The 23,701-nt window shown below is 37.2% G+C and overlaps 1 protein-coding gene across 1 annotated transcript in view; it reads left to right on the forward strand.

The window, feature by feature from the left end:
- LOC108706715 (bifunctional heparan sulfate N-deacetylase/N-sulfotransferase 3-like) overlaps positions 1–23,701 on the forward strand; it is a 150,700-nt gene that overhangs the window by 44,053 nt on the left and 82,946 nt on the right. Inside the window, exon 2 of the mRNA XM_041579647.1 lies at positions 1,869–2,983. Coding sequence (XP_041435581.1) covers positions 2,003–2,983 — 981 coding nt within the window. The 5' untranslated portion in view covers positions 1,869–2,002. The remainder of the gene's footprint in view (positions 1–1,868; positions 2,984–23,701) is intronic.

Consider the following 23,701-nt stretch of genomic DNA (forward strand, 5'->3'; position numbering starts at 1 on the left):
CCGGTGTTTTTTCTGGAGACGGTAATATTATGGATATTTAGACAGAATGTGAACAAGGTCACACAGCTAGATGGCGGGTTGAAGAAAACAGTGTGCAAATAATGCCTACAAGGTCAACGTATACACTACTACAGCGGTGGATACGGATTACGTAAAATATATTATGGCTGCTTGAAAAAAGTCACTCCGGTGTTTTTTCTGGAGACGGTAATATTATGGATATTTAGACAGAATGTGAACAAGGTCACACAGCTAGATGGCGGGTTGAAGAAAACAGTGTGCAAATAATGCCTACAAGGTCAACGTATACACTACTACAGCGGTGGATACGGATTACGTAAAATATATTATGGCTGCTTGAAAAAAGTCACTCCGGTGTTTTTTCTGGAGACGGTAATATTATGGATATTTAGACAGAATGTGAACAAGGTCACACAGCTAGATGGCGGGTTGAAGAAAACAGTGTGCAAATAATGCCTACAAGGTCAACGTATACACTACTACAGCGGTGGATACGGATTACGTAAAATATATTATGGCTGCTTGAAAAAAGTCACTCCGGTGTTTTTTCTGGAGACGGTAATATTATGGATATTTAGACAGAATGTGAACAAGGTCACACAGCTAGATGGCGGGTTGAAGAAAACAGTGTGCAAATAATGCCTACAAGGTCAACGTATACACTACTACAGCGGTGGATACGGATTACGTAAAATATATTATGGCTGCTTGAAAAAAGTCACTCCGGTGTTTTTTCTGGAGACGGTAATATTATGGATATTTAGACAGAATGTGAACAAGGTCACACAGCTAGATGGCGGGTTGAAGAAAACAGTGTGCAAATAATGCCTACAGGGCAAATAATGCCTAAAAGGTCAACTTATACACTACTACAGCGGTAGTAAAATAAAAAAAGTAAAATAAAAAAAAAATGAATATTAAAAAAAAAAATTAAAGTTGGTGCTGCTGAACTACTAGGAGCAGCAGATTAGCACACCAGTCCCACTCCCCAACACTGCTAGACTAATAGCACTGGGCTCTTATAGTAGTAGTAGTAGTAGTAGTAAAACAACAAAAAAATAAATAAAAGCAGTCCTTACAAGGACTACTGTTATTGCAGCAGTCAGCAGATGAGATCAGAAGCAGGACAGCTGCCCACTGCAGCTACATACAGAGCACTGCAGTAGAAGGTAGATTACTAGCCAGCAAAGCTACCTAAGCTAAAATGTCCCTCAAACCCCTGCAGACTTCTGTCCCTCCAATAACAGAGCAGTATCAAAACGATTACTAGCCAGCAAACTTTCAACTGTCCCTGAAATCACTAACAGGCAGCAGCTCTCTCCCTACACTATCTCTTCAGCACACACAGGCAGAGTGAAAAAACGCTGCAGGGCTTCGGTTTTTATAGGGAAGGGGAGTGGTCCAGGGGAGAGCTTCCTGATTGGCTGCCATGTACCTGCTGGTCTGGGGTGAGAGGGCAAAAAAAAGCGCCAACAATGGCGAACCCAAAATGGCGAACGTCGCGCGACGTTCGCGAACTTCCGGCGAGCGCGAACACCCGATGTTCGCGCGAACAAGTTCGCCGGCGAACAGTTCGCGACATCTCTATTAATTAACCCTCGATATTCCACCCTTAGTAAATGTGCCCCCACATGTGCAAACACCACTGAACACATGGAGGACCACACTCAGCTTTTTTGTTACCCTTTATCAGTATTCGAGTATATTATAAAAGTATGAGACATTTTTGCAAAACATTTATTATCGGGCAGTATTTTCTGTCTAGACATAAACTGCTTTAATCAATTGAATCAACTCAACCATATCATTAATGTTAATAACATGAGATTTTTTTTCCTTTATTTTAGGTTTCGCATTCTTTGAAGTGATTTGGGAATCAACAGTGGTGCTGCAATGGTTACATAAATGATTTACCTGCACTGGATTGGGTTTTTAAGACCTGTTCATTCACTGACCATTCTTGCTAAGAGACTTTTCAATAATGAATTATATTATGAAAATTCGCAGACATTTTCAGAGAACAGTCCTTCTGCTCTCCACTTTTTGCATGGTAAGCATTGTAATCTCAGCATATTATTTGTACAGTGGTTATAAACAGGACAATGACCTTTCAGAAGTATCAGTGGAAGTAGACTGTCAAGACTTTGACTCATTACCATATAAACTATTGGGAGGACAGACTGGACGGCCCTCTGTTTTTTTAAGGACAGACCCCTTTATTCTAGTGTTTATAGAAAGTCAATACTCTCAACTTGGACAAGACATCATAAGTGTTCTAGAATCCAGCAGATTTAAATTTAATGCAGAAATTGCTCAAGGAAAAGGAGACCTTCCTCATCTTACAGAAAACCATATTGGAAAATATGCACTTATAATATATGAAAACTTTATGAAATATGTTAACATGGATATGTGGAACAAAGATCTTCTGGATAAATATTGTCTTCAGTATGGCGTCAGCATCATTGGTTTCCTTAAGGGCAATGAAAATAGCATCCAGAGCTTCCATCCAAAAGGTTTTTCATTTAGAGTCAACAGCAACATGGCTGTCAAAAACTGTTGTATTAATCGGCACACATCATTACTTCATATAACAAAGTCCTCAAACACTGGAAAAGGGCAATTATTTGGAAATGAATGGACAGTTTTTGAAGTCAATAACTCATTCTATCAACCTGTAGTTTTTACAAAAGTGAAAATGCCTGTTGGAGGACCTGCTCAGCTATCTAAACTTTCTATGTTTGCTACAGTTATTTATGATTTGGGTCTTCATGACGGAATTCAAAGAGTATTTTTTGGCAATAACTTAAACTTTTGGCTGCACAAGCTAATTTTTGTTGATGCTATTTCCTTTCTAACAAATAAAAGGTTAACGCTGTCTTTGAAAAGGTATATTCTTGTGGACATAGATGATATTTTTGTAGGAAAAGAGGGAACTAGGATGAAAGCCAATGATGTAAAGGTAAGTGTAATTTCAGACTCAAAACTAATCACAGTACTACGCTGACACAGTATAACATCGATTTACTTGGCTTTTCTTCCTCTCTCAACACTATTTCAACTCTTATGCCGGCTTCACATAGGGGTGTATTTATCAAAGAGTGACGTTTCTATGAAACTAATTTCTATGGGATTTTTAAAAGAGTATTTATCAAAGGATGAAAGTTAAAGTTCACCCTTTGATAAATTTGACTTTCAAAATGTTAGAAATGAATGGAGTATTGCGGAATTTCACTCTAGTGGACTGTGGCGATTTGTAACTTCACTTGTTGATAAATATACCCCATAGTGTGAAACATTTGATAACTGTGGTCATATTTGTAGAGCCCTTTCTTGGTGTGGGGCATCACAAAAAAACAATTCTATAAGAGCTGATCACCTCAGTTGACAATTTTTACTTTTTTGAAGAAGCTAAAGAAGCTTCTTCAAAAGAAGCTAAAGTCCTTGGACATACAGTATATGTGTAAGCTTACCGCTTTCAACGGTGGGTCAAGGTGCTCCTGGCCCAGACCTTCGGCATTGTAGAGTAATTGTGAGGGTACCTGTGCGGCGGGGTCGTCCACCGCGCCATCGGCGGGGACGCCCGCCGCACCTCCCTTCTTCCTAGCCGCGCCAGCGTGTATTCGCTGGCGCCGGCTTCTCTATAGGGCACGCGCGGCGCGCCTCCTTCTATTTAAATACGTCAGCGCGCAAAGGCGCGAAATTCAAACTATTTAAGCCCATTCTGTCCAAAAGCACTTGTGATAGGATTTGTTCCTGGTGCTTCTGAGCTAAGCTATTTCTGTCTGAACCTGTTTTTGATTCCTGTTGTGACCCTTGCCTGACTATTGACTATTTCTGACTTCTGGATCCTGACCCTTGCATGATTACCGACTACCTCTTTTGATTAACCCTTTTGATTGACAACCCGGTTTGACCCTTGCCTGCCTGACGATTCTTGTTATCTGCCTGCCTCGACCCAGCCTGTCTGACGATTCTCTTACCTGTTCCATTTGTACCGTGACCTTCGGCCCAAAAGACTCTGCTACCTGCTGTGCCCCTCTGCTTAGCCAGAACATCTTGCCTTGTACCCCTCGTTAAGTCCAGGTGGCACCCAAGTAAGCTGAGGGCTCCTCCCGAAGCCCAACGGTGGTCACACTACTGGTGAAGCCGAGCCGAGACCAGGGTACTTGGCACTTGTTCTGGTGTTGGTTGCCGGCCGTGACAGTAATCTACAGGAAATTGTAATTGCAGACAGGCATTGCAGGAGTAGAACTTTGGTGTTCCGGACTGATGCCTGCCAACAATTACAATTTCCTATGGGTTAAACAACCAGATCAATGGCTTTTGATAATTGGCATACAGGTGAAACCTATTTAACTGAAGCATCTGGTATACACCACTACATCCCAGTGATACACTCTGCAGTTTAAGGTTCTGAATCTAGCAAGCCCCAGATTGTTATCCTTATTGAATGACTGCTACAAAGATGCATTCTGTGGACCTTAGTGATCTAGAATTTGCCTCCGGGGGTCACATAAATGACCTTTTAAGAGTCTTAATATAATTACAAATGTATTTTGTCATTCATAGCAATGGGTTTTTAATCAAGTTGCTTAAGCCATTTCATATTACATCCAACTACCAACATTCCACCGCCACTTAAAAACGTACATGCTATGTAGCCTTTTTTAACCGTTAGATGGTGGCACATTCTATATAATTCGAATTGCCACCCCCAGAGAGTATAGCTTGTCCTTTAGAATCAATCTATATTTTAAGAAGCATAAATGTATACACAGTCAGGGGGTTGTTTACTTAAAACCGAAAATTTCTCACTATTTTCTTACAACCAGTTCAAAAAATCTCCCATGCACTTTTTTCACCATATTTATCATTAAATTTACTAGAAAAAATCGGGGGTAAGAAAATCATGAAAAAAATATCCGTATCATACAATTTTTTTGAATTTGACACCTGAAAACTCAGATTTATTTGAATTATCACCACAAAAACCAGGAATTCTTTGGATGATTGTACGTAACCAAGCACAAATCATGATATCTTCCAATTGTATATGGGACATTTGCCATGGACTTCTACATGACCTCGACAGGTTTGAGATGGATTACTTTTTTATTCAGAATTTTAGCAGCCTCAGGGTTTAATAAAGCGCCAAAATTTTTAGGTTTTTTCCTCTTCAAAAAATTGTGTTTTACCCTTCAAAACTCCAACCAGAAAAAAACAGGTCTTCAGTGTTTAGTTACAATATCAGAGATGGCTACCACTAACATTTTACAAAATACTCAAATTTATATTTTGAGCATCTGATGGATAGAATACTCAACAATGTCAACTGCACGTAAACATAAGAGCAAAGTAAGGATATATTTCTCTTTCGAAAACGTGTATTTTTAGAATTGTTTTTTAAGCATTTAAGAAGCCTAACTATTCAACTGTATGTGTAGCATAGGAAAACACTGTGTGAACATGAGAGATAGGGCTGAAGGAAATCACCTGACTATAGAAAGCATTAGTCTCAGGTTTCAGCAGAGGCACACTAATGGCCTATCACTGTTTCTGCACTTCTCTAGCTGTGGTAGACTCTGATATTATGTTGATCCATTACAAATTGGCTGTAAATCAACATCAACATCACTGTTAGTGTTGCACAAAGTTAATGTTAGCAGTTGCTGGACAAGGGAAGAGGTTCAGCTATTGCATGAAAACATCACTGATCAGTTAAGTACAGAAAAAGAAAATTGTAAGAAATTAAAATGACAATGACGTGTAGTTTGATAACAAAAACACACTAAGCTGTACATTTAAAGATGTATAAATTTGGGTAGACACTATGGGGCATATTTATCAAAATCCGAATTTATTGAGTATTTTAATTAAAAAAGTGACAAAACAAGAATTCACAATTGGAGCTTATTTATTATTAAAAGCACAATTTAATCGGATCAAGGCAAACACGAAAAAATCAAGTGAAAATCTGAAAGTTTTTTTCTGAATTTCCAGATTTTTTTGCATTTATGCCCAAAAAGTCCATTTTTTTTGATTTTGGGCTAATTCCAGTATAGACCACAGAAAATTCCAAATAGCATAGGGACCTCTCCCATTGACTTATATACAAGATCTGAGATGCCGGATTTTCGGTTTCAGACTTTTTCCATCCTTGGGGTATAATAAATTTGAAAAATGCGAGTCTGAAAACTCTGAAACCCTGGCATCTAAAAGCTCTTGAGGTCCTGTACAAGTCAATGGGGAAGGTCCCAGAGTTGCTCGGATTTCTCGGATTCCCTAAATGTGCTTTCATTTGCCCTATGGTAGAAAAGAAACAGGGCAAATATATATATATATATATATATATATATATATATATATATATATATATATATATATATATATATATATATATATATATATATATATATATATATATAGGTAAGTAGATGCCTGTGCACACAAGGAATTTTTTAAATAAATCCTTCTTTATTTTATCGACGTTTCTGTCCTCTGCTGGGACCTTTCTCAAGACCTTGCATCTTGAGAAAGGTCCCAGCAGAGGACAGAAACGTTGATAAAATAAAGAAGGATTTATTTAAAAAAATTCCTTGTGTGCACCGGCATCTACTTACCTATATTCGAATTTCTGGGAGCACCAGGAAAGCGTGTGCAGTGGCCTTGTGATGTATATATATATATATATATATATATATATATATATATATATATATATATATTGTGTATTATTATATATAATCCAGTAAAACCTTAAATTGCACCTATATATATGGCTAAGTGCCTCAGTGGGTATTTTGAGCAGCAACCATACATTGGTTCTGACCGTGATGCAGTAAAAAAATACAATTATTTGGAAATACTGCAATGATATTCAGTCTCTAGTATAGCATCTCTACTATTAAGGAAAAGCTTTTACTAGAAGCTAGCAGATTTATATAGAAAAAAATGTATCTTATACTGTAATTTACAAGGTTGTTAAAGTCACCAAAGGCTTCCAAGGTGACTTCAAATAACTTCTTACATTTTAGTAGGAGGTACAAGTGTCTTTATAATCTACAGTTCTTCCTTGTAAATAACACTGATATTGGCATTAACAAAGGAGAGCTGTCAGCCCAACTAACTCCCCTCCCCATTTTCTATGGACTGTGCCATATACTATATTTAAGCCTTAACCCCATTAATATTTCCTTTTTAGTTAGTGCAAAGACATTAAAGCCAGACACATAACACATACAGAGAGGATTGGGAGATATGCTGATGCTCTGTTTCTAAGGATATCATTTTAGTACATAGTGGGCAATTTCTATAATGTAGATGATATTAAATAAACTAAGCACTGAAGGGTTTCTATAAGAGGATACTAGTAAAAGCATAGCTACAAAGATTAAACACAGAAGCAACCTGAATGAAAGGAGAGGAAAAAGATAGCATCTGCATAGGATAATTAGTTAAAATGTCCTTTGGAAGCTTTTGAGTGGTACTGCATTCAAAATGTACTGAAATGTTCAGTTCTGCCAAGAGACTCCTAAGGCCTTAAATGGGCCAATAAAAGGTGCCCATTACTTCCGAGTTATCGGTCCATGTATGTGTCAGCCAAGGGGCTTGAAATATTGATCAGGAAGGTTTAATATTCCCTTTGAATAGCTGGCTGCACCATATATACAGTAATTCCAAAAATCATCTTGTGTAGCCACATGATATGTGCTGAGTAGTGATGGGCAAATTTGTCCCGGTTCGCTTTGCCACGAATTGTCCACATTGTTGCCAGCGTCAACATTTTTTGACTGCAAAACACGGAAATTCGCAGCAAATTCGCGCCTAGTGAATAAATTCGCCCATCACTAGTGCTGAGTGAAGGAGATGCACAAATTATAAAACAGGACCAGTTTCTTTAAACACATCTGTACACTGACTTAACTAGAAACAATTAAACATGTGAGTAACTAAAAGAGTGGGTAACAGCATGGGCATCCCTACTTGCCCCTCCCTGGACTTGTACTTCATAATAAAGGATATCCTCTTGCCATATGTAAATATATTGTTTTGTTCTATTTTATATGAACACATTTCTTAAAATTACCATTAAGAATCACAGTACAGAATCTCCTGACGAAGCAGCTTCTTTCCTAGGGCAGATGAGAGTGAATCTGTTGTGAATGGCAGTGTATGTGTGTGTCTATCTATGTCCGTTTGTAAATTAACTGGTCGTGTTAATGTGTGTTTTTAAGGGCAACTGTGTGACAAACCCTGTGTGTGTTATAGAACTATAAATGAACCTGTGTATAGCTGTGTAACTATATTGATTATTGAATATTATTGGTACAGGTTGGCTGTGGGTTTTGCCTATGCTTTGTGCATTTGCCACAAAGCACATTAACCCCTACAGTTTCTTGCCCACTGCTCCATTGAATCCCCCACCTATCCCTGGCCTCACTCTATTCACTGTCCTCTTTTACCCTTTCCCTTCTCATTCTGCTGAGTTACCCCACACTCACATCTCCCTTGCTAATAACCCAATGCATCATTCTATATATCTGTATAGATAGAAATATCTATAATATTATGATATATATTTTTGCACCACACCCCCCCTCTCCTGCTCCTGTCCTGTATCCACTATCATTGTTTCTTTTTGGATGACTCATATTTGAACCATTCTGCAACTTTGGGAACAAAGCAGCTTTTCCCTAGATTGAAATAGAATGTATAAACATAGATTCAATGCTAGTCAATCTATGCATTATATATGGGTGGGACCACAACAAATGGTATAAAAGATGGAAAAACGTAAAATAAGGATATGTAAAATGGAAGCGTCACTATATGTATCCAACTGTAACTAGAAATCTAGAGGGAATAACATTCTACAAACCACTGGCAAGTAATTGTGCTAATGAAGTAGAAAATACCAAGTCTTGTCCTGGCAAACAATGAGTTTGTTTCACTAACAGAATGGCAATGCTATACATGTGCAACAGTTACTACTTTATATATTGATAGAAAAGCTGTTGTTAGGTTTGTGTGGAAATCAAAAGATGGGTACAAGTAATTTGTGTAGTATGTTTCCTTCCTTGCCCCCCCTAACTCCTACGTATGGGGCGTGGCATTAGGCACATGACATAGGGTGTCAACTATCAAACATAGAGTTTCAGAGGATTTTTTTTATGTCTTCTTTAGACATAGGTTTGTCCTGATTTTAATTAAGCAGCAATATGAAAAAATCAGGAGCATAAAAATAAGTCTAATTTGTGGGGACAAATGCCAAATGACAAACTAGTGGAATTTGATAGGCTGCAAATACATGTCAAAAAAAGAAAGAAAAAACAGAATCAAGATTCTTTTTTTGATAATCCTGTGCATGTGCATCTTTTTATTTTACACTATTAAGGGGGTTATTTACTAAAACTCACATTTTTCTAATCAAGTGTTTAAGGGAAAAGAAACTCAAATTTTTTAGAGAAAAAAAAACTAAAATTATTCGAGATTTATTATACCCCGAATCTAACAATTTGAATCTGAAAATACTCCAGCTGAAACCTGTCAAAATCATGTATAAGTCAATAAGTCCATGTTTATCCATGGAACATGCTTTATGCCTTTGTGGTTCTCGAAAGTTTCGGGCTGTTTGTATTGTTTGTTTTTATTGATAGACTGATTTATAAAAAATTTTTGGGGGGTGACAACTCAAAAAAGTTAAGTTTACAGAGCGTCAATACGAAAAATTTGCAAAATTCAAATTGATGCTCGATTTTTCACAATGTTTTTTCACACCTATTTTGAGAAAAATTATTGATAAATAAGGGGAATTTGGGTTTGGGAGTTTGGTCTTTTTTTAATAAAGTGATAAAAAGTTGTTTTAGTAAATAACCCCCTTAATGTTATTTATAGTTTAAAGAAACATGCACAAATCAGGAGGGCAACTTTGTATTGTATATAACTACAAGACATACAGTATGCAGGCTATGGTAACAATATTTCAGTTCCTCTTTTATGTTCTGTAGGGAATCAGTGCAGATTTGTCACATTCCATGTTTCTTTATATACATTTATATTTAACTATGAAGTTAGGGGACCAGAGGCACTGTGTTTAAGGGGGAATAACAAGTCCACAGGTGATGGGAGCCCTGCTGTGTTGTGGTTGGTTTTTGAACATTGCACTATATACTGCCACAAATAGTGCTGTTCCTTCCATGATGGCTCTGATTTTCCTTCAGGAGACTGGCACACCATCCTTCCGCTTGACAGTCCCCAGATTTATCTGCACATGCTTGCATGGCAACACAAGGCCTGACACAGTAACGTAACTAGAGGGGGGCTGGCGCAGGACGTGCCATTTTCTGTCGCCGGAGTCAGTGGCACGCGACCTGCCGGGGGGCCCTGAGAAGCTGCGGGCCCTGGCCCAATCGCATCCCCTGCTCCCCCGGTATTTACGCCACTGGCCTGACATCTTCATTTGTCTGGATGTGCATGCGCTGTGCAATCATAGGGGTATATTTATCAAAGAGTGAAGTTAAAGATTGCCACAGTCCTCTAGAGTGAAATTCCGCCACTTTCAATTCATTTCTATGGGATTTTGAAAGGCATATTTATCAAAGGATGAACTTTCACTTTCATCCATTGATAATTTCTCTTTTAAAAATCCACTAGAAATGAATGGAGAGTGGCAGAATTTCACTCTAGAGGACTGTGACCATCTCTAACTTTACTTTTTGATAAATATACCCCTATAATGTCACATTTGGTGCTCAAACTGACTCTGTTTGTACAGTCCTGCCTATGCCTTTTGTTCCTACTTGATCTACCGGTTATTGACTCTGTGCCTTTTCCTGACTCTGATTGTTTTCTGCCTGCCCTGACATCTTATCTGCCTTGACCATGATTATAGAAAACTCTTATCTGTACAGCAAAGAATCTGCTGTGATCAGGATCTCTTTGGTCTGCAGTAGAAAGTTCTGGGGGCCCCAAAAAAGCATCAGTGAAGATAAGTTCCAGCTCTCCTGCTTATCAAAGAGTGTGATCTTCTAAGCAGTCCTATGGTTCTTATCTCACAGAACATAACATGCTGTGTGGCTGCAATCTTTCTTATTTATCATTTTTCATTCTAAATTGTTTTTATACTGTATTCCCCATGACCACCTTGACATTGTTCCTTGCAATGCTGTCTAATTGCTGTTTTAGCTGTTTATAAAAGTGATAATTGACAGCATCTTCAGCTCACTACAGTATGTTGGTGTGCTGCGTACACACATACAAAGGAGATAATAGAGAAACTGTCCTTCATGCTAACAATGCATATAATTGCATATACAGTTGAATATACAGTAGCTGCTTTACATATTTTCTCAGTAAGGAACTAGTATCTTTTAATCGCCTATAATAGCAGCTGTAAACAATAATATGTTGCTCTGAAGATAAAATGCCATTTATCTCCATTTCAGCTCTGGCATTGATTCTATCTTCTGTTTGTAATTTTTAAATGTCTCTTTTAGGTTCTATTTGTAATTTTTCAGTTGCCCTTATGGGTTCTTTAGGCACCAGTCTTGAATAAATTTGTCACATTCCATTAAGGCTGCCACCTGTCTGGTTAAAACCCAGTTTTTTGAAGGCCTGCCTCCCTACCCTTTTTTCCCAATTAGGAAAACCAAGCAGGATTCCCTATGATTGACGTGGCGATTGGTCAATTTGTCGATTGCCACATAGTACTCCCGCCCCTGCCATCGCAACTCTGCCCCATGTGTCATGGCTCCGCCCCATTACATCACATCCCTGCCCCCTGCCCAGAGTGAGATTGGGCAACCCTGCATTCCATGGAGCTTTATACAAATCCATAAGTAACTTGTATGACAACAAAATAATTAAATGTATCTGAATTGAAAAATAATAATTATTATTTTATACATATAGAGGGATAAAATGCATAGAAATATGAACGTGCACCCTTGCCATATATTTTAGGATTAAAAATAGATTTGATATTGAAATGATTTCAGCAGCTCTGTATGCATGTCTCAAATGATGATTCTAACAAGGTAATGCAATTAGCAGTTTAATACATGTGTGCTAAAGCTGGGGACCCTGCATCATTAGCAATTGGTAAAACATTGCTTTGCTTAAAACCCAATTATTTCCACCTAGTGATTCTGTTATTGTGTTGTTAGGAAAGATACATTTCTTTTCTTTTTGCTTTGATTGCAGGTCAAAAACCTAGAAACCAATTAAGAAAGCAATAATAAACATCCTAGCCATTTATAGTTACTTTATAATATATATTTTGTGTTTTTATCAAATTATCAATGTATTTACCAGCAATGGTGATCCGTTATTGAGTTCAATCATTCTCTTTGTAAACAGAATAATTACAAATTAATAAAAGGATTAGAAGATAGTTGGCTGATTTAAATTTCTTTCTGCAAGGTGCCCTGACATTGACTTTAGCTAGATACAGTGAGAATACTCTAAAAAAATATTTTTGCCCTGCAGGAAGTATCATCAATACACATACTCAATTATAGATATCTTGCCAAATTAATAAATACTGTAGGAGTAGGATATTTTATAATGATATTCTGAAATCAAATACATGGTAGATGCTTTGCTGATGTGCAGTTTGTGGTGATGCTTACTAAGGTTTTTTATGAATAAGGTATAAAAAAATACTATAAATACTATAATATATTATGTTTAGAAACTATGCCAGAATCCTTTAAGATATTGGGCTGCTGTGCAGCTTTTTAACAGCCACTCCATGCAGGCATATCAGATATTACCTTCTGGGGACCTTCCATCATGGTCCCCATGCTCCAGGACATAGTTGTCAAGCAGTGATTTGGTGCAAAGGATAATTTATAACCAGTATTTTGGTTCCAGCTCATTTGTTCACATTAAGAACTATAAATATCCATCTACTTAAAGATAACATTGTATTTAAGACTAATTTAAGATCTAGTAACTGATTAGTAAATTAGTGTAATGCGTGGGAAAAATTCTACACCTTTGTCTCAGTTCCAAAACTGGATAGCCAATTACTGAAACAATAACCAAGGGATAAGAATAATACCATTTTTAAATTACATTTAAATAAGAATGTATTTATTTATCAAGTTTCAATTGAATAGTTGCAAAAAAATGCTGCCATTCAGAAACTGCTTAGAAGTCCTTAACCACAAACAAAGTTTGAGCAAGAATATAAACAAAGTTAGGATTGGAGAAAATGAAGCTTTCAACCAGCAATGGCATCTGTTTTGGACTTGATAGTATCTCGATGAAGTAAACAAACTGTAACAAGCCAATAATATAAATGAGGTTAAGACTGAAAAAGCATGCTTTAACCAATCCTTGCAGTAGTTATCTGTTGTATATTTTATAGTCCAGATGTCAAGTAACCCTGGTTAGAAATAAACTGTTGTAGTGTACAGCTGTAAATTGAATGCATTGTGTTTGACATGGCCTGTTTCTGCATATCCAAGTGTGCTTTACTTCACCGTGTTAGATCAGAACCACAAGTGTCTAACAACCATTTGCATTGCTGCTCCTCATGTGCCTGGTCGCTTGATTCATGAATATTGCAGAATCTGAGTTGCTCCAGAGGGGCCCCAAGCTAAATAGTGGTTCATAAAGAGCTATGTGATCTGGACCACTTCACTGACTGTTTCCCGGGGGCCTCCCTGCATACCAGCCCCTGCTCAAGTGATTAAATACATAGGTAGCTGTAAGTTGCCGGAGGCATTACAATGACAAGCCTTCAGCAAGCTAATTGACAGAGGGCTTGCTTGAGGTCTTCAGCCAGGGGATCCGCATAAACATTACAACTTTCATCTGCCACATAACACTGACTCAATAGTGACTGCAATGAAGTCAGATACTTCCCTCCAAACATCATTTACTGTATCTTAAAAGTTCTGATAAGTAGAGTGTGCTCTTTTTTATCTCTGAATAACAGGCTTTACTTTTTCAAATATAATCCAATAAATCATTAGAAACCATCTATAATGTGTACAAAAGTATTTAATAGAAGACTAAAACTTTTCTAAAGGCAAACAACACCCATTTCGATATAGCTATCAATATTAGGATTCACCTAGGAAACAAAAATGACATTTATTGACATGCCAATACCATAACGTACCCTTTAAGTGCTTCATTATCCTTCTTTATTTCATATACTGGATGACAGTGGACTTTTCTATTTTAAATACTCTGCTTTATGCATAGTTATAATTTTCATGGTTGGGCTGTGGAGAGGGGATAAGCAGTCCTTTAATGGGATATAGTAAGAGCCCAAGATACCTACACTTAGGGGCCCATTTACTAACAATCACAAAGTTATTCCACAAATCTCGAAAGATTTGTGGTTTTCCTATATTTCTAAAAAGCTCTAAAAAATAAAGATTTATGTGGGGGCTCATTTACTATGGGTCAAATATCGAGGGTTAATTAACCCTCGATATTCGACCATCAAAGTTAAATCCTTCAACTTGGAATATCGAAATAGAAGGATTTACCGCAGTTTGTTCGATCGAACAATCGAACGATTAAATCCTTCGAATCGAATGATTCAAAGGATTTTAATCCATCTGATAGAGCGATTTTCCTTTGATCACAAATTGCCTAGAAAGACTATGGGGACTTCCCCCATAGGCTAACATTGGTGCTCGGTAGGTTTTAGGTGGCGAAGTAGGTGGTCGAAGTTTTTTTTAAAGAGACAGTACTTTGACTATCGAATGGTCGAATAGTCAAACGATTTTTAGTTCGAATCGTTCGATTCGAAGTTGAAGTTGTAGTCGAATGTCGAAGTAGCCAATTCAATGGTCAAAGTAGCCAAAAAAATACTAAGTATTTTTTATTCTAATCCTTAACTCGAGCTAAGTAAATGTGCGCCCAAGTGTTAATACCATGAAAATCTCTAATGCAAAACCTTGCCAGGTAAAAGTTGTTGAGGTCCTGTAATGTCAGTGGGAGCTGTGCTGTTCTTTAAATCAATTCATACTTTTAGACGTTTTCAGATTATTTTTTGCTACAATTTTGTCTGAATTTTTTGAGGTTTTTAAGTTATTTTGTATTTTTTACTGCATCATTAGTTTGTACTTTTGGATATTTGGATCTTTCCAAAAATTCAATGACAATCGTGGTTTTAGAGTTTGTGAGTTTAGTTGTGGTTTTAAAAACCTTTAAAAATCAAATATCAGCTATGTAAACTGGTTATAAATAGCGATGGGCAAATCTGTCCCTTATCGCTTCGCCAAACAATTTGCAAAATGGTGAAAAAATTTGCAAAATGGCAAAAAAGTTAACGCTATGAAGTCAATGGGTGTCAAAATATTGTTGATGTGGGACAATTCTGAAGCGAGCATACGCACAATTATTTTGTCCAGATGCATTAAAGTCAATGGGCGTCCGAATAATTTTGACGTGTGCGCTAATTTTGAATTTTCACCGCAGTATCGCGGAAACATTTGCAGACGGTGAAACGCGGAAATTCACACAAATCCATGCCTGCCACATATATTCACCCATCACTAGTTATAAATTGGTTGTCTCATTATAACTGTAATGATTATGCAAAACTAGTAATCACATTGGGGTTTTATTAGTTGAGTTGTGATTTAGAGGAGAGTGTATTAATGCATGAGGTAAACACATAGCACTACACACTATTCATGCCAATGAATTTACTTACTAGATGATTGTTATAGGCATTATGTAAGCTGAAACCATTTGTTGCATTTATTGTGCTACTTATTCCTTATGGGCAACTCAATGTCAGGACAAGCAGAACAAGGGTGACATGGCTGACACTGTCAGAGTTATCCCACTTAATACTAATGCCAAGTTGACTACTTACAGGGGTTGATTTATCAAGTATTGAACTGGGGAATCCTAAAGGATTCTCAACTGTTCAATATCTTCCCCATTTGTCAAATCGTTCTTGTCACGAACACGTTACTTTTAGTAAGCAAAAGTTTTTAAGGAATTGGAACATTTATCAATCCTGATACCTTTGTCTGCTCATCAGAATATGTTTGACTGCTCTGAGCAGGTGAGCTTCATTCTGATCTATCACATGTACAAATCCTTGCTCCCCAATGTGTATCATATGTTGGGAGAAAGAATTAGGATGATTATTTTCCACAACACAATAAATAACTGTTAAATGTAGAACCCTTGGTAACTTTTACTGATGGTATATCACTTGGCCAAAGTGAAGTTTTAATGCCAACAGAAAAGTGTTTCTTTGTTAAGTTATAGATATAACATTGCCCAATTATCTTTTATTCAATTATCTAATTTTAATCAGCACAAGAACATGTAAAATGTTAATTTATGTAATCATGATGGAGCTATGAGAGGCACAAAAGTGTGAAATTAGAACTTGTCACAGTAAAATCATACCACTTTCTAATAATTCAATGAATAGTGAAATTTTACTGTGGTGAGCTTTATTTTCAGTTTTTCACACTTTGATATGTCTGCCCCATAATATTCATTCTGAAAGCACTTGCATCCAGGGTTTGACTGCAATCTGAATATGGTGCTAAATGTAGAGCACAACACATCTTAGTCCTTACTGGCTGCCAGAGGACAAATAGTATGCACAGGGCTTTGTAGCAGCCCACCTACCGCTCTCCCTAACTTAACTATTCCTAGGGCAAAGGTAGGTCTTTTTAGACATCTCTCTATATTAACACACCAAAATATGCAGAATGAATGGCTCTTATCAAACCTGCAGCAGTTTGCCCAGCTGAATACCGGGGTAATGTAATAAAAGTCGCTAACTATTCACAATGGGAAAGTGTATGCCTTTGCATGAGCACATTTTTATTTGTGCGAATTCAATATAGCTTTTGCGAACCTGGGAACTGTTTAGCTACCTATTCTGACAGTGGAAGAAAGATTGTGAATTTTATAGTTTGAAATGGCCACTTATTATTACAAATGTCCAAGGAAGCAAAATAAAGACAAAAGAGATCTGCCCTAGATATAAGAGTCAAGTCGAGAGTCAAGAGTGAGTTTGTTGTCAATTTATCCATATACGTTTGTACAGTACACATTGAAACGAAACAACGTTACTCTAGGACCATGGTGCTACACAACACAACATAGATGTACCGGACAACCGACAAAAAAGTGCAAGTGCAAAAATATGCAACTCCTGCAAGACAGGTCAGCACAGTGCAGGGACAGGACAAGACAGTGCACACTGAGCAGATGTAATATGTTAAGTAAATAATGCTAAACGTCAGACATGATGGGTGTATCATTGTGACACGACAGTAGCAAGAATATGATAAAGAACATGACAAAGTGCAGATGTGCTCATAGGGAACAACTGTATCCAATGGCTATTCATCCATACAATGGCGTACAGTGGCTGTGTAACGTTGTGGTATATATAGTAAGGTCAGATGGAGTGTGTGTGTGAGAGAGATCTGTCCGGTCCCTGAGTATTCAGGAGACTTATGGCTTGGGGGAAGAAACTGTTACACAGTCTGGTAGTGAGGGCCCTAATGCTTCGTTACCTTTTTCCAAATGGCAGGAGTGTGAACAGTGAACAGTGAGTGTGAGCCGACCCTAAAAGAAAATGTGGCATGCCTCTCAAATGGTTGGAAAAAAATTTAAATACTGTAGTTAGGACTTTTGAAGACAATTCAGCTTTAAAAAATGAAAGAATGCCAGCGTTTTTTACAACTTTTATGACTTTTCGGCATATAGGATATAACGTCACTGACATAAGATTGAGGAGGATGTAGTTTCATCTTATCAGTTTGCCTGGTCTAAGGTGGTGAAGGAAAGTGGTAACGTTCTGTAAAATTTGCACAGTGAATTTGCAGAGTAACAAACGCCTGGGCTATTGCCAGGTGAAAATTCGCCTGGCAATAGGGTGCAAAACTATGCTAGTGACGGTCTCTTTCACTAGCGAATTGTCCTCTACACCTGTTAGTAAATTGCCGATATCCCTGCGGATTGAATTTTTTGGCAACATTTTGCTAGCAACAGCCACTTCGTCCTTTAGTAAATCTGCCCCAAGGGGTGGATAATAATGGCATCTGCATTTTTTTCCCAGCATAGCATACCTCGGCATTTTTCATTGATACAGACCCCCATGGCAAAATTCTAGCGTGGGTACACAAAAAAATTGCCATGGAAGCAACTGTTAATTTTGCCAAGATACAATAAAAAGCATGACGCTGAAAATTATACAATATTTGAATTAGCTACCATTTTAGTAGAGACTAGTACAAAAGGAAAGAATTGATTGTGTTTTACAAAACATCTGGCCATCACATTCTAAAAACTGGAAAAAACAGTAATTTTAAATATTGCCCCATATTAATAATAAAAAAAAATATTGGCAACTTAATTTAATAACATAAAGCAATTTCTGTGTGACATTTCTTTTCCATCAATCCAGGTTTCCCAAACACGCCGCTGCACTAAAGAAACTCTTGCCATCTGCTGCAATATATTTTTTATGAGATTCAACATCTTGTTTTGAGATCTTAAATGCTAAGCAAAATGTCAGGTCATGTAGAAAAATCAAAGGTATTACATCCAAAATATTAGCTCAGTTTGTACAATAAAAAACAGATCCAACTTGGAAGGATTTTAAGTGATTTGAAATAATATCATATAATCGTAGCAAAAAATATATATATTGTATGTGCATTTCAAACGCTTTTTCACACACTAGATATCATCCATCATTGGGATTATAAAATGATTAATGATTAAGGCCTATGCCACACATGGAGATTAGTAGCTGCTACTTGTAGAGTAGCTGACTAGTGCTGGTTATTTGGCATATCACCTTTAAGTTAATGTTTAGTATGTTATAGAATGACTTATTCTAAGCAAATTTTTAAGTTGACTTATTTTTTTATTTTTTATTGTTTTTTAATTATTTGCCTTTTTCATCTGACTCTTTCCAGCTTTCAAATGGGGGCCACTGACCCCATCTAAAAAAACAAATGCTCTGTAAGAATCCTGCTTAAAATATGTTTGTGAAGATTCTCATTCATCCAGGTCATGTTATATTTGTAGTAATACGTCAAATTAACTGGACTTGCTGCGTTTCTCTTGAAGATTAGGGATGTAGCGAACTGTTCGCCGGCGAACTAGTTCGCGCGAACTTCGACTGTTCGCGTCCGCCGAATGTTCGCGAACGTCGCGCGACGTTCGCCAATTTGAGTTCGCGTTCGATTCGAATAAAAATCGTTCGACCATTCGACCATTCGATTCCTTCGACCGCTAAAATCGAACGATTTCCATTCGTTCGAACGATTGTAAGCATTCGATCGAATGAAAAGCATTCGATCAAATGGCTTCGATCGTTCGTTTCGAACGAAAATCCTTCGATCGAACGATTAAAATCCTTCGATCGTTCGAATCGAACGATTTTGCGGGTGTTCGAAGTTCGCGAACTGTTCGCGAACTGTTCGCATTTTTGCCGGTGTTCGCGAACGGCGTTCGCGAACACCAAAACGGCAGTTCGCTACATCCCTATTGAAGATGTTTCACCAGTCATCCGGCTGGCTTCCTCAATTCAGGATAACCTTTATGAGATCCTTGCTGATTATAATAAAGGGATTATGCTGATTGGAGCAACATTCCAGGGTATTTCTTCCAGAAAGATCTTTGTTACAAGTGATTCTGAATTGAGAAAGTCAGTCAGATGATTGGTGAAATGTCTTTAAGGAGCAAGTCCAGTTGATTTGACTTATTACTACAGATATTGCATAAAATATTTTACATTTTTTATAGTTTGACTTCAATAGATAATCCATAGTCGCTCGGCCTTCTGTATTCGCTCATGAACTGAGAAAAGTAAAGTTCAACCATTAGGGATGTAGCGAACGTCGGAAAAAAAGTTCGCGAACATATTCGCGAACTTGCGCAAAAACGCGAGCGGTTCGCGAACGGTTCGCGAACCCCATAGACTTCAATGGGAAGGCGAACTTTAACATCTAGAAAAGACATTTCTGGCCAGAAAAATGATTTTAAAGTTGTTTAAAGGGTGCAACGACCTGGACAGTGGCATGCCAGAGGGGGATCAAGGGCAAAAATGTATCTGAAAAATCTGCCTGTGTGTGCTTGGAAGAGATAGTGTAGGGGGAGAGCTGTTAGTGATTTCAGGGACAGATGATAGTAAGTTTGCTGGCTAGTAATCTGCTTGATACTGCTCTGTATTGGAGGGACAGAAGTCTGCAGGGATTTGAGGGACATTTTAGCTTAGGTAGCTTTGCTGGCTAGTAATCTACTGTTCTCTTTAAACAACTGCCATACGTTGACCTTGTAGGCATTGTTTGCCCAGTTTTTTTGGACGCAGCCACTGAAGCACAGTTGCCATAAAAAATATGCCATATAAATGCTGAAAATAGTAATTTTTCGCCATACGTTGACCTTGTAGACATTGTTTGCCCAGTTTTTTTGGTTGCAGCCACTGAAGCACAGTTGCCAGAAAAAATATGCCATATAAATGCTGAAAATAGTCATTTTTTGCCATACGTTGACCTTGTAGGCATTGTTTGCCCAGTTTTTTTGGTCGCAGCCACTGAAGCACAGTTGCCAGAAAAAATATGCCATATAAATGCTGAAAATAGTCATTTTTTGCCATATACGTTGAGTCAACGTATGGCAAAAAATGACTATTTTCAGCATTTATATGGCATATTTTTCTGGCCTCTGTGCTTCAGTGGCTGCGGCCAAAAAAACTGGGCAAACAATGCCTACAAGGTCAACGTCGTTGACCTTGTAGGCATTGTTTGCCCAGTTTTTTTGGCCGCAGCCACTGAAGCACAGAGGCCAGAAAAAATATGCCATATAAATGCTGAAAATAGTCATTTTTTTGGTCGCAGCCACTGAAGCACAGTTGCCAGAAAAATTATGCCATATAAATGCTGAAAATATGCATTTTTTTGGTTGCAGCCACTGAAGCACAGAGGCCAGAAAAATTATGCCATATAAATGCTGAAAATATAAATTTTTTTGGTTGCAGCCACTGAAGCACAGAGGCCAGAAAAATTATGCCATATAAAGAATATAATATATATATTTGATGGAACAGCATACATCCTCCTCAATTATGCTTTATCCATCACTATGCTAGCATTTATTTCAGCATCCCTTCAGCTTTGTGAAAAACTTGTTGAAGCTTTCTAAACGGACTATTCCACCAAAAAGAATTTATTAATACACTATAACTAGGGCTCTAGAAATGAATAGACACAATACTTAGGGCACAATACTTGGTCCTTTTTGGGAAGCTAGAATGAACACAGTCACCCCTGGGATATCTTGACTACCTCAGAGAGAAACCCATGCTAGAGTGTACATTTTAAAGACAATATTCCACCCCCCCCAAACCTGGGCAATATAATTTTTATTCTATTTTTAATTACTGTTTAGTTTGATATTGTTGGATGCTTACCAATAGTGATGGGCGAATAAATCCGCCTGGCACGAATTTGCAGTGAATTCCCACTTTTCGCGCCGGCAAATAAATTCGCAAATCTCCCGCGAAAATTTGCCGGTGGCAATTTCAGATTTTCACGATTTTTCCGTGAAAAGGTTTGAATTGCTTGATTTTTTCTTGAAAAGGTTCGAATTGCTAGATTTTTGCATGAAAACGTTTGAAGTGCTCGATTTTTTGTGAAAATGTTAGAATTTCACGATTTTTTCATGAAAACTGTCGAATTTTGGGATTTTTCCGGGAACTTTCCTATTTCACGATTTTTCGCCATTTCACAAATTTTCCGGCGAATCGAAACGGGAGATATTCGCCAATCACTACTTACCAACTTTATGTTTTCCTTGTAGACTAACAAGAATCAATGTGATATTTTAAATGGTAAATGCCAAATTTGATCCAAATTGATCCATTGATTTTAGGATTGCCAACTTAAAGTAAAAATCTGCTCACTGAGTAGTGTGCACAGGTGCAAAAGCTAGCAAGTAAAGAAGTGCATATAGTGCAGCTTAGAAAGCAATACCCCTGTAATACTAAGGGGTTGAGTTCAAATTTTTTTTTTCTTGAATGGTATTTTTTCTCAAAAAATTAGTTTTTTTTTACATTTCTCTTAAACGCTAAAAATACAACATTTATGAATTGCAAAAACCACAAAAAAATGATAATATAATTCTAATATAAAAATACAGTTTAATATAAAAAATACTAATATAAAACTTCTCCAAATAAAAGTAGTCAAGGTCCTATAGAATTCAGTGGGAGCTGTGCTGATCCTATTGGACCTATTTTTAACCATTCAGACTTTTAGAGGACTTGGAATTTTTTTGCTAGTAATTATCCAAAAAACTCACCGTTTAGAGGTTTAAGAGATATTCGTATTTTTTTTATCACATTGTTCAGCGTTTAATTTCTTTGTACTTTATACTTTATAATCTGATTTTTTAATAACTTTTGCGGCATTTGTGATTTCAGAGAAATAAGGGGGAATGTAATATATTTCGTTGGCACAAAAAACTTTTGCAAAGACCATTGTGAATATTAGGGACTACAACTTTTATCTCACAATCAGAAAGCATTTTTTGCAACAAAAAACGAAACTCCAGAGCAGGTGTTATCGCTAACCTTTGCTTAGCAATAATGAGCAATGTAAATATTCCCCATGGAACAATTTTACAGAGCTAAACATTCGCAAAAATAGCATTCTAAACAACACTTAAAATGTGTATTACATTCCCCTGAAGAGTTTAATTGTGGTTTGGAAAAACTCTAAAACCACTAAAATTTGACCTTCAATAAATGGGCCTCCTCAAGTCCTTGAAAATGAAAATATAGACTATAACCGTAACGGTTATATTGAGGTAAATCTGAAATCACTAGATACCACTGATTGTCATTTTGTGCAGAGAACAAGAATACATTTATGCATGAGTAAGGGTGACAATATTGCTCTGTTGAAGTCTTTTCCATAGAATATTAAGGTAAAATAGCTCGAGCTGAGCTGGTATAAATGCAGATGCTCCTTGAAGAAATTATCTTTGCATACAAATAGCTGACGAGGCAATAAAAATGAAATAAAAATAGAAGCTAAATCCAACTTACAAATGGGGCATAATATTCTGATAAAATCAGAAGCACTGAAGGGGATTCCTGTCCATATATTTTATAAAGACATTAACACAGATAAGATCAACATGAGGGCTGTGTGATTTACACCCCTGTATACCTTAAATTCAGAGATGCAGATTTATTACTTTACACAGTTATTCTGTAAAATTATAACTCCCTTACTAAAAGCCACCAGAGGTTGTGTCCTGCCATCATAATTTAATATCATTAAGGGCATGACCAGCCACCAAAATTGCAAAGAATGCATACATTTCAGGGGACATATGTCAAATGCTAGTACTGCATTCATAATAATGCCATAAAACACTGTAGGGTTTCTCTGTGAGTAACCTAAATAATGACCTCACCAAATCATCTCTATTCCATAACTACCATTATAGTTAGTTTATTGGATTGTTCCATAACAGTATCTGTAATGTGTAAATGCATCTCATGTACTGATGTTATATATAATTGTACTGCGACTTGCTTTTTCCCTTAACTGCTTACGTTCCAAAATGTTAAGTTTTCATGTCATGAAGAAAGAATTCAGAGTAAATAATGCAATCAGAAGCTGTCGTCCCTTGCTCCTCTTAATCTCCC

Source organism: Xenopus laevis, chromosome 1S (genome assembly GCF_017654675.1).
Source record: "Xenopus laevis strain J_2021 chromosome 1S, Xenopus_laevis_v10.1, whole genome shotgun sequence".
NCBI classification, from domain to species: Eukaryota; Metazoa; Chordata; class Amphibia; order Anura; family Pipidae; genus Xenopus; species Xenopus laevis.